Here is a 12,813-nt window from a genome sequence, read left to right as displayed (position 1 = left end):
TTTCTTGGTCTAACTCTATCCACTTTTCTATACAATTAGTATGGCGACGTGGATACTTAAGTTGGGGCACCGACCGTACACTGACATCGGAATGATATTTTTATCATGTTATTTAGTAGTCATCGTGCGAAATGCACGATAACTAAATGACATCAGTTAGACGTCATTCTGATATCAGTGTACGTTTGAATTGGCCTGTTAGCCAAAAATTGTTTCGTATGTCCATCTGTTCAACTCTACTCATCGCATTTCTAAACCAATCCCCGAATTTTGTAAGCAGGTTCGATAGTTAAGGTTTTAATTGTCAAATTAGATTCTCTAAATTCTTCTAAACAACGAAGCCATACATTTACTCAGTTTTAAGCTCAGCTCGCGAGGTCTACAGCTCACAGAGCCACTAGTTTACAATTTTAATTATATACTCATAATTTTCAGTATTTTCAGTTATTATACCCGGAAATTTTTAATTGTATGCCGTATCTTAGCGCAATAAAATACATTCTAGGTTTGTTTTACTAAAGTAACATATGTTGATATGTTAGAATGTGGACTATGACCTTTTAACCGCCAAAGCTGTCAACTGACGCGCGGCTATAGCCCAGTATTAACCTTACCAACCAACAATAACAAACCAAAGGGTTCCCACGACTGAAGATTCCTCTTCTTCAAGTATAACGTGTGATGAAACGATTATCTGGGGTATAAAGTTCAATAGAATAGTGTTTTAAATTTAGTGCATAAATGAAGATTCTATGTAAACAGGACAACATAACCTTTTGCCTTTATCTTTCAAGTTATAACTTCTTTGCTATTAAGTCTAATCTAAGGCCGCGGACTGGACGTACACGACCGGCGGTGCCGCTGTCGTCCAAAACAAATTCATTCAAGTCTAATACATTTTGATGTATTATGTTCGGCATCGACCGACTCGACGACGACAGTTTCCGCCCGCCTCCCGGTCGCCGCGCCGCCTAAGGGACTAAGAGCCACCCCACACTAGTAGACCCAGACCAAACGGACGACCAGAGTCGTAAAACTTCTCATTCAGGCTCGCGTGGTCGAAGGTAGGGTGAGAGAAATAGAGATATGACCCCGGTCGCCCGTTTGGCGACCCAAAGGTCTACTATAGCGTCTTCCGAGCGTCGGCGTCTAGTCAGCGCTATAGAAGATGGCGTCGCTGCACAATTGCGTCGACAAGCAGCTATAGAGTAGACTAGACGCTGATGCTCAGGAGACGCTAGTGTGGGGTGGCTTTAAATGCTACTTGTTTGGTCATCAGAAAAAGACGAAGTGTCGGACGGGTCGACGGGCGAGGACGGCGGCAGTGGCGAGGAGAAGACCGGCGAGCCCGACCTCTGCACCGACGACGAGAAGCAGCAGCGGCTCAACCACGGTAACATGCTTTTTAGGGTTCCGTACCCAAAGGGTAAAAACGGGACCCTATTACTAAGACTCCGCTGTCTGTCCGTCTGTATGTCACCAGGCTGTATCTCATGAACCGTGATAGCTAGGCAGCTGAAAGTTTCAACGATGATGTATTTCTGTTGCCGCTATAACAACAAATACCAAAAACAGAATATAATAAATATTTAAGTGGGGCTCCCATACAATAAACGTGATTTTTTTCCCGTTTTTTGTTTAAATGGTACGGAGCCCCTCTTGCGCGAGTCCGACTCGCACTTGGCCGGTTTTTAACTCAATATAGTCTACCCACCTTCACGTCTAGTATGCAAACAACAAAGCGTGGAACGCCGCCAAAAGACGGTTATCACACTACTCCGCACTTCGGGGCAGCGTCCGGTGCTGCGGTTTCTAACTTTGTACTGTAGAATCTTGATATGTATGCAAAAACTACATGGTCTGCTCTCCGTGTAAAGGTGCGAGTCATACGACGGTTCGCGCTTTCGGACGGAGATGCGGTGCGGGCCGCAGGGTATGTCACACTGAGCTCCGTAGTACCGTACGGATGTTTTTTTTTGGGCATTGGTCATTCTGTATGTGCAGTGCTATAACGCAAACCCTATTTTTCGAATTAGGTACAAACTACGTCTATACACCGTGTTTTTATTGAATTCCGTTAACTGTATGGGTACGGTATGGTTAAGTACGTTTAAGAGAACTGATTGGCATAGTTAACTAAAAAAAAAATTTTTTTTGCTTTAAACAATTAAGTTTAAAAAGTAATTAAATGTAGCATATACAGCGTTGTTTTAACACGGGCATTACATTTAACTCAGCTAAACAATTGAAATCTGTGACATAATCAATGTCATTTGGAACATCGATCGACCGAGGTTGTACTTAAGTTTAGTAGCAAATGTATGAACTCATTCTAAACACTAATCAATATGTAAACCGGCACTAAGGCAAGTGCACACGCTTGTAGAGGCCTTATATGAAAAAAAAAATATTGAATATCTCCGAAATGGAGTTAATTAGAATATCGGTGTCTTCGAGAAAGTTACTTGATTTAAGCTCAGGAATGCATCCTTGAAATTAACGGAAATCAAAAAAAACACGGTGTATATAAAAAAAACAACTAATCTCATATTAACAAAGTCGAGGTTCGAATGGCCTCGCATATTATTGTCTGATGATTTTCAAAAATTTTGTTAAAAATCCCGACTTAACCAAAATTATCATTATAAACATGTTATGTGTTCAATCGCATTTTAATCGCGGCTTGATAATATGCAACAAGTTTTCTGTTTTCAAATCTGATGGTAGATTATAATCAGCGGAATTTCCTATCAATCCCTAGAATTGTGTCAATTTTTTTTAATAATTATAACTCCTGGATGCCAGCTTAAAGCCAAATCTAACTCAACTAGAGAAAGGGGCAAGCTATGATGGCGCCATCTATGCAAACCTTTGACAGTGGCCAATCCCATTAAGTCTTGTGTCTTCTAGTACTTACTTTGTTAGTATTTTCAGAGCCGGACCGGGACGGGTCGTCGAGCCCGCTGGACGGCGAGCTGCGCGCCGACAACAACGCCAACTCCACCTACACCGAGCCCGAGACTGAGGATTCGCCGGTATGTGTTTACTTTTGTAACTATGCGAGTATTATATGCACACAACTATCTGGCAATTTTTTGCCTCCATCAAAGATAATTTGAAGTAGAGAGTTACTGTCATGGTAAATTATGTAGCTACAGTACATTTACTGCCATCTTTCGACAGAAAATTAAATTTGTTAGAACGCCATTTGACTTTGATCATTATTCTTTCACTGATATGTGTCAACTTGTTAAATATTTATATTAACGCCATCTACTCGAGAGTAGGCTTAAGATTATGGCGCCATCGCTCGAAAAGATTGCACCATACCTTTGGCCTATAGTCGAGCAGATGGCGTTAATATTAATATTTAATAAGTTAACACATATCAGTGAAAGAATAAAGATCAAAGTCAAATGGCGTTCTAACAGTTTTATATTCTGTCGAAAGATGGCAGTAAATTTACAGTGGCTACATAATTTACTTTGACAATCCGTCTCTATACACTCTATTCTCTTTGCCTCAATTAAATCTTTGCCAGTCAAAGACGGCTAGAGACGCGCATGTATAATAGTCCGGTGGCCGGCTGCATGAAACAAACCTCATCAAAAAATAGAATATACCTACCCTGTATAGGTACCTGACATTTAGTAGCTTCCAACGCACTTGGTCGGCCTAGGCTTAACCTGGCAGATTTTGTACAAATGGCAAAAACGTTGGACAAAAATTCATCAAAAAAAACCTCATCGAAAAATAGAATGAAACTTGTATGGTAGGATACCTGACCTTGAGGACAGTAAAAAAAAAGTGGCCGGCCTCACCTTAGCCTGGCAGTTTTTGCAGTCCGACCAGATTTATTGGGTCACGTGAGAGCTACAATTTACCTCATCGAAAAATAGAATGAAACAAACGGATTATAATATCTAAAATATGCCTGTTGACGTATGTCTTGGTCGGCCTCACCTTAACCTGGCAGTTTTTGCAGTCCGACCAAATTTATAAAAAAATCATCAAAAAATTTTTATCGAAAAATCGTATGAAACTTGTATGGTACGATAGCTGCCTTTGAGGACAGTAAAAAAAAAGTGGTCGGCCAAATCCTGTGTTGGCAGGTTCCTGTGTCCATTGTGGTACCACGTGAGAGCTACAATTTACCTCATCGAAAAATAGAATGAAACAAACGGATTATAATAGCTAAAATAAGCCTGTTGACGTATGTCTTGGTCGGCCTCACCTTAGCCAGGCAGTTTTTGCAGTCCGACCACATTTATAAAGAATAATAATTTCTATATTGAAAATATGGTTTCTTCGCAGCTTGAACTTAACTTAATAATGCTAACTGAAAAAAGTCATAAGTAAGAGTCCATGGAGGTCTTAGAGGGCTTTAAAAAAAAAGAAAACATTCAGTTCAAATTTTATTCATAAATCTATCTAATATCTAAATAACGTTTTCTAACTACCGACGTGGTTTCAGAGTAACACTTACGTTGAGATGATGTCTCACAGATGTCAAAAATAAAAAGGTTTTCATCGATTTTTGACAAGTTTTGAATCGTATATCCTACTTTTCCACTACAGATAGAATGAGGAGGCATAACTGACATTTTATCACGCCAGGTGGCGCCTCCATAGTGGAGTTTCTGTCACTGTCAAATCACATACATTGTTTCCAATAAATTGTAAACATTCTTCTTTTTTAACCGACTTCCAAATCCCAAAGGAGGAGGTTATCAATTCGGTTGTATGATTTTTTTTCTCCACAATACTGCAGTAGTGTGCGACAAATTGTGGAAATATACCTATAGGATCTCCCTTTTTTCCCAAGGACCCGATATGCATAAATCGGTGTGAAAAAGCTTTGAGTACCAAAAACTAAGGCAAATGACAAAGACCGTTTGTGTAGGCTGCATTCTAAGGAAGATAAATATTTTGGAAAGAGTAAATACACAGGTAAGCTAAGTTTTAACGAAGTAGTACATAATTTAGGGCATAATGGCTTGGCCACACATGCTGTATTCCATACGCATCACGACTTTGTGTACCTATCTGATGGGCGGGCGTATATGAAACGCCTTCTTGTACATGCAGGTGATCCAGGTATACACCAAAGCTTAGTTTTCAATCGAACACTTGTAATATAAGAGGAAAAACTGCACGTGAGCCTTCCAAAATTTTAATAAACGGTAAAATACACAAGATAACCTCACATATATTAAGTGATTATCTTTGCATCAAATCAGCCTTTTTTCCATCAACTGTAGCATTTCTCCTTCGAAGCTCGGTTTGTAGAAAAGAAATTCGCACCTTTTACCAGTGGTAACTACTGGGAATAAAAATTCCCAGTAGGTACCACCACACCGAGTTGGTGGTAACTACTAGGATTTTTTTTATTCCAAATAATTCTAATCTTAAACTATTATAATCCGTTTTTTTTTTCATCCTATTTTCGATGAGGTAAATTGTAGCTGTCACGTGGTACCACAAATTTGGTCGGACTGCAAAAACTGCCAGGCTACGGTGAGGCCGACCAAGCCATACGTCAACAGGTTTATTTTAGGTATTATAATCCGTTTGTTTCATTCTATTTTTCGATGGGGTAAATTGTAGCTCTCACGTGGTACCACAAAATTGGTCGGACACAGGAACCTGCCAACACAGGATTTGGCCGACCACTTTTTTTTTACTGTCCTCAAAGGCAGCTATCGTACCATACAAGTTTCATACGATTTTTCGATAAAAAAATTTTTGATGATTTTTTTATAAATTTGGTCGGACTGCAAAAACTGCCAGGTTAAGGTGAGGCCGACCAAGACATACGTCAACAGGCTTATTTTAACTATTATAATCCGTTTGTTTCATTCTATTTTTCGATGAGGTAAATTGTAGCTCTCACATGGTACCACAAAATTGGTCGGACACAGGAACCTGCCAACACAGGATTTGGCCGACCACTTTTTTTTTACTGTCCTCAAAGGCAGCTATCGTACCATACAAGTTCCATACGATTTTTCTATAAAAATATTTGATGATTTTTTTATAAATTTGGTCGGACTGCAAAAACTGCCAGGTTAAGGTGAGGCCGACCAAGACATACGTCAACAAACTTATTTTAGCTATTATAATCCGTTTGTTTCATTCTATTTTTCGATGAGGTAAATTGTAGCTCTCACGTGGTACCACCAAATTGGTCGGACACAGGAACCTGCCAACACAGGATTTGGCCAACCACTTTTTTTTTTACTGTCCTCAAAGGCAGCTATCGTACCATACAAGTTTCATACGATTTTTCGATAACATTTTTTTGATGTTTTTTTATAAATTTGGTCGGACTGCAAAAACTGCCAGGTTAAGGTGAGGCCAACCAAGACATATGTCAACAGGCTTATTTTAGCTATTATAATCCGTTTGTTTCGTTCTATTTTTCGATGAGGTAAAATTGTAGCTCTCACGTGGTACCACAAAATTGGTCGGACACAGGAACCTGCCAACACAGGATTTGGCCAACCACTTTTTTTTTACTTTCCTCAAAGGCAGCCATCGTACCATACAAGTTTCATACGATTTTTCGATAAAAAATTTTTGATGATTTTTTTATAAATTTGGTCGGACTGCAAAAACTGCCAGGTTAAGGTGAGGCTGACCAAGACATACGTCAACAGGCTTATTTTAGCTATTATAATCCGTTTGTTTCATTCTATTTTTCGATGAGGTAAATTGTAGCTCTCACGTGGTACGACAAAATTGGTCGGACACAGGAACCTGCCAACACAGGATTTGGCCGACCACTTTTTTTTTACTGTCCTCAAAGGCAGCTATCGTACCATACAAGTTTCATACGATTTTTCTATAAAAATATTTGATGATTTTTTTATAAATTTGGTCGGACTGCAAAAACTGCCAGGTTAAGGTGAGGCCGACCAAGACATACGTCAACATTCAACAAACTTATTTTAGCTATTATAATCCGTTTGTTTCATTCTATTTTTCGATGAGGTAAATTGTAGCTCTCACGTGGTACCACAAAATTGGTCGGACACAGGAACCTGCCAACACAGGATTTGGCCAACCACTTTTTTTTTTACTGTCCTCAAAGGCAGCTATCGTACCATACAAGTTTCATACGATTTTTCGATAGCATTTTTTTGATGTTTTTTTATAAATTTGGTCGGACTGCAAAAACTGCCAGGTTAAGGTGAGGCCAACCAAGACATACGTCAACAGGCTTATTTTAGCTATTATAATCCGTTTGTTTCATTCTATTTTTCGATGAGGTAAAATTGTAGCTCTCACGTGGTACCACAAAATTGGTCGGACACAGGAACCTGCCAACACAGGATTTGGCCGACCACTTTTTTTTACTGTCCTCAAAGGCAGCCATCGTACCATACAAGTTTCATACGATTTTTCGATAAAAATTTTTTGATGATTTTTTTATAAATTTGGTCGGACTGCAAAAACTGCCAGGTTAAGGTGAGGCCGTCAACAGGCTTATTTTAGCTATTATAATCCGTTTGTTTCATTCTATTTTTCGATGAGGTAAATTGTAGCTCTCACGTGGTACCACAAAATTGGTCGGACACAGGAACCTGCCAACACAGGATTTGGCCGACCACTTTTTTTTTACTGTCCTCAAAGGCAGCTATCGTACCATACAAGTTTCATACGATTTTTCGATAAAAAAAATTTTGATGATTTTTTTATAAATTTGGTCGGACTGCAAAAACTGCCAGGTTAAGGTGAGGCCGACCAAGACATACGTCAACAGGCTTATTTTAGCTATTATAATCCGTTTGTTTCATTCTATTTTTCGATGAGGTAAATTGTAGCTCTCACGTGGTACCACAAAATTGGTCGGACACAGGAACCTGCCAACACAGGATTTGGCCGACCACTTTTTTTTTACTGTCCTCAAAGGCAGCTATCGTACCATACAAGTTTCATACGATTTTTCTATAAAAATTTTAGATGATTTTTTTATAAATTTGGTCGGACTGCAAAAACTGCCAGGTTAAGGTGAGGCCGACCAAGACATACGTCAACAGGCTTATTTTAGCTATTATAAATATTATAATCCGTTTGTTTCATTCTATTTTTCGATGAGGTAAATTGTAGCTCTCACGTGACCCAATAAATCTGGTCGGACTGCAAAAACTGCCAGGCTAAGATCAGGCCGACCACTTTTTTTTTACTGTCCTCAAAGTCAGGTATCCTACCATACAAGTTTCATTCTATTTTTCGATGAGGTTTTTTTTGATGAATTTTGGCCAACGTTTTTGCCATTTGTACAAAATCTGCCAGGTTAAGCCTAGGCCGACCAAGTGCGTTGGAAGCTACTAAATGTCAGGTACCTCTACAGGGTAGGTATATTCTATTTTTTGATGAGGTTTGTTACATGCAGCCGGCCACCGGACTATAAAGTTTAATTTTAACTATTTTTAACCTTCGTACATTCCGTTAATGTTTACGATGGTGCGTTATGTAACGTAGGTGTGCCGTTCAAAGGGTTAATAAATTTTCTAGCGTTGTCCGGCATTTTTGCCACGGCTCACTTCGGAGAGCCTGGGGTTTGCTAAGGGTGGTATTCCACCTATTCAATTTTTTTTGTCCAATGTGTATTGCGTCGCACATTTTGCTTAATGAAAGAGTGAGACGCAATGACATTGGACTTAATCTTAAATGAATTGGTTACTTAGATTGTTACCTGATGATTTCCTTTACGATGTTTTTCTTGCGACTGGTAAATGAAATGATTTTTCTTTCTTAACTTTTACAAAATTCATCGATACGAGCCGGGGTTCGAACCCGACACCTTCGGTTTGAAAGTCGTACGTGGTACTGCTAGGTCACCAACACTATTTAAATAATAAATCTAGGAATTCTGCGTGATTGTGCGCAGACAGCCGTTGCACATTCGATCGGACCGGAATCATCTGGACCGATTACTAAATCAAGAGGAGGTGGAGGAAAATCTAAGGCGGAGGTTCTGTTTCGTTTGGACAAAGAAAGGCACCAAACATTTGCTTGTACTTCAACATGTTTATTAAAATTACGAATATTAAAACTTTCAGACGAAAGGTGGGATAGAGTACGCCAACATCCTGCGCGTGATGGCCGGCCTCAACGAGGAGATCCGCGCGCTGCGCGAGCGCCTGGGCGCGGCGGGCGCCGAGGCCGAGCAGCTGCGCGCCGTGCGCGACGAGCTGCTGGCCGCGCGCGCCGAGCCCGACCCGCCCGACCCGAGGGACCAGGGCGACGTGCGGCAAGCGCAGGCCAAGATAGACGACCTGCAGGTATGCACTACTGCTGACTCCGCCCACTTCCGAGCCTACAAAATATAATTAAATTTTTGAACAAAGAATTCGCTCATATAAGCTGAAGCTCGAAGGAAACCAGTTGCTACTCTAGAGATCTGGCTTGTAGATAATTATAATTATAACATCTGAATTATACATATTTGTGCTTAAAAGGTTTCACTAAAATACTTCTATTAGATTAGGTGAAAACGGCCTTCCAAGGTTATATTATATTGATAAATATATTAATAAAAACGTGCTAATATTAACAAAATGAAAACAGAACAAAATAAAACTGATTTATTTCGCGCAGGCCCAGCTGAAGAGGTCGACCGCCGTGGAGGAGGCGAACCTCGCCGAGATCCAGCGGCTCGCGTCGAGCGCGGCGTGGATGCAGGCCGAGCTCGCGTTCCGGCCCACGCGCGCCTACGTGGACGACCTCACCGCCGACGTGGCCGCCCTCCGCGCCGACCTGCAGGCCCGCGACGCCGCCCTGGACCGCCTCTCCGCGCAGCACGACGCCGACCCGCCCGCCCGACCCACCGCCGACAAGGCCGTCGAGACCGATCGCGATCTCGAGGGCGACGACCCCGCCGACGCGAGGAAGATATCCGCCGACATCGACGAGATGTTCCGCCTCGACTACGACGACGACGAGACGGAGTCGGTCGCGACGGAGATCGACACCGCGCCCGAGGAGACCGTCGCCGAGCCCGCGGCGAGCGACCGCGTCCTGGAGGAGGAGCGGCTGGCGGGCCAGCTGGCGAACGGGTCGCTGCACGCGCTGCAGGAGGAGCTGGTGCGCGCCAAGGAGAGCTGGGCCGAGGTGAGCGCGGAGCGCGCGCGGCTGGCTACGCAGCTGGCCGAGCTGCAGCACAAGCCGCGCCTGCCCGCGCCGCACCTGCTGGCCGTGGTGCTGCCGCTGCTGGCCGCGGCGCTGTACTGGCTGCTGCCCTACCTGTCCTGATTAACGGCCACGTGGGACCCGCCCGGGTACGAGTAGCCGTCCGGGCGAGCCGCCGCTCCGCGACCCGTGCGAGCCGCGAGGACCGTTTCTTGTTCAAATTTATTGCTCACTCTTTACCTCTATCGACGTGTTTCGGAACGCGAGCCCGACTCGGACCGACCCGCCCGCTGCCGGTACCTCGAATTAATATTTTAGATGCGCCCCGTCGGTGGCCGCTCGAAGATCTCGGAATATTTATTGATATTGTAATTCGAACCTAGAATAATTTAGAGTATAAAGTGATAGTTTATAGGTTATTAGTTTGGATCTTCGACCGAGCGACTGAGGCGTATCCGCCGGTCGGTGCGAGTGGGCGCAGTACCGCGGGGACTCTGAGCTTGTATTGAAGTGCCATTTGCCTCGGGCGCGTCGCGGCGAGCGCGAGACGAGCGCCTCGGCGGAGCGTGTATATATCTCTAGTATCGTATCTGTAAAAATTGACAGTATCGTATTGATAGATATAAAATTGATTGTTGATATCTGCCATAATAAATACTTGTACATTTTATATATTAAGGCCTAACGACTGTCCTAAGTTATACATACATATATAATAATATTGTTGAACCTCGGCGTGAGCGGCGGAGCGACGCCGGGTCCCCTTGTTGGATATTAGATAAAGATACTTCATGTGTGTTCATCGGTGAGCGTCGTCGACTCGTCGCGCAGTAACCGACCTGTCGCCTTGTTATCGCTTTGCGGAGCTACACATATCAATTATAGGTTTACGTGCGGGCATTATGCACACGGCCTGGGTCGCGAGGTTTGTTCGAATAGTTTGCATTTTCTAGTCTTTATAATCGACTTACAATTTCTTGCATGACTTTTTCTACTCTTGTAGTATGAGCTGGTTAAAAAAAGTTTGTATTGAATATTAATGATTAAAGTCTAAATGACGGGGTCTCGATTTGTCTTGACGCATTTATGAGCATCGATGACATTTGTATACGCATTGACGACGTGCAGCATGTAAGCATTTTTGTTAAGCGCAGCCCAGCGGTTGGGGGCATGCAGTTTAGTTTTAGTTCCCGGAGAGGAGTTTGTGTTGCCGCGAGTTCAGTCGAGGCGGGCACGCCGGTGCCGCTCGACGCTTCAGATCGCTTTAGCTCTGTGATGTGATGGCCAATAGATAATTTTTGTAACAAACTTGTATTGTATAACTAACGATTGATTAATTGTATTGCCCTAGATTTACTATTACCTTACCACGTTGAAGTCCCGTGTCTATATTTATTATTTAATTGTTGCACTGGTTTTGTTATGTTCGATGTTTATTTGTGTTTAAACCACCTGAATGTAAATAGATTTTATCTTATAGTCGTTCTTTCGTTTATTTTCACGCTGTCCGAGAATTTATGTTGTATTTTATGAAGTAAATTAATAATGCATTCTATGTGGATGTACTGATAAATTTATGCAAATAATATTGAATTGTTTAAACAATGATGTTTTTGATTTCTCTCATAAAACCCTTCTTTTGTTTAACCCTTTTCCAGGCCGCACCTATCTACAAGGATTTCCCAAAAAAATCCATATATATTCCAATCAATCCCGCTTTGATGATTCATTTGAAGGCAAGTCACATTTCCCGATAGTGCAGTATAATTGGAACCTTAAATCGGAATGGTAAAGTTGAAATTCGATTTGAAAAATGTGGTCGATAAATCGTAACAAAGAAAAAAAGAGACTTATTGTCATAGTAAATTTTGTAGTCACAGTAAATTTACTGCTATCTTTCGACACAGGATTAAAACTAGAAATGAAAATGAATAAAAGTATCAAAAATAAATAAATATATATATGGATAAACGATTTTTTATTATTTCTAGAACGCCATATAAATTGACATGTTTTTTCACTGGTTTGTGTTAAAATAAGGAATTCCGAAGAACTCTCTACTTAGCTTTCATAGATTATCAGAAAGCTTTCGACTCTATATCACACATTTCCATATGGGAGGCACTGAAAGCGAATAATATAGACGAAACTTACTGTAACATAATAAAAAAACATCTACGACAACAGCACCAGTAGAGTCAGCCTTGAATCAAGTGGCCCAGAAATAAAAATCAAGAGAGGCGTAAAACAAGGCGACCCTTTATCACCCAAGCTCTTTATTGCCGTGGTAGATATGATTTTCAAAAAACTCAACTGGAAAACATTTGGCATAAAAATAAACAAAAGTTATCTCAGTCATTTACGCTTTGCAGACGACATAATACTATTCTCGGATACAAGCTTACAACTAGAACAAATGATACAACGTCTACAAGCCGAGAGCGCAAACGTGGGACTGGAAATGAACCTGCAAAAAACTAAACTTATGACTAATTATTTAAAACCATCAATAAAAATAAAGGATGAAAGTCTTGAATATGTGGATACTTATATATACCCTGGGAAACAAGTCTCATTCCATCGTGATAACAATCTAGAAGAAATAACTAGAAGAATAAATATATCTTGGCAAAAATACTGGGCGCACAGGGAAATATTGAAAGGAGATATGCCGCT

At 41.4% G+C, this 12,813-nt stretch overlaps 1 protein-coding gene across 3 annotated transcripts in view; it reads left to right on the top strand.

Annotated features, from left to right (window-relative positions):
• LOC134796195 (sarcolemmal membrane-associated protein) overlaps positions 1-11,742 on the top strand; it is a 62,015-nt gene extending 50,273 nt beyond the window's left edge. For all 3 annotated transcript variants that reach the window (XM_063768216.1, XM_063768218.1, XM_063768217.1), the window contains exons 10-13: positions 1,280-1,393; positions 2,935-3,035; positions 9,069-9,290; positions 9,607-11,742. In XM_063768216.1, coding sequence (XP_063624286.1) covers positions 1,280-1,393; positions 2,935-3,035; positions 9,069-9,290; positions 9,607-10,260 — 1,091 coding nt within the window. In that variant the 3' untranslated portion in view covers positions 10,261-11,742. The remainder of the gene's footprint in view (positions 1-1,279; positions 1,394-2,934; positions 3,036-9,068; positions 9,291-9,606) is intronic.
• The last annotated feature ends 1,071 nt before the right edge of the window (positions 11,743-12,813 follow it).

This window comes from Cydia splendana, chromosome 13, assembly GCF_910591565.1.
Source record: "Cydia splendana chromosome 13, ilCydSple1.2, whole genome shotgun sequence".
NCBI classification, from domain to species: domain Eukaryota; kingdom Metazoa; phylum Arthropoda; class Insecta; order Lepidoptera; family Tortricidae; genus Cydia; species Cydia splendana.
The sequence above is the reverse complement of the archived record's forward strand: the minus strand, read 5'-3'. Positions and strand labels throughout refer to the sequence as shown.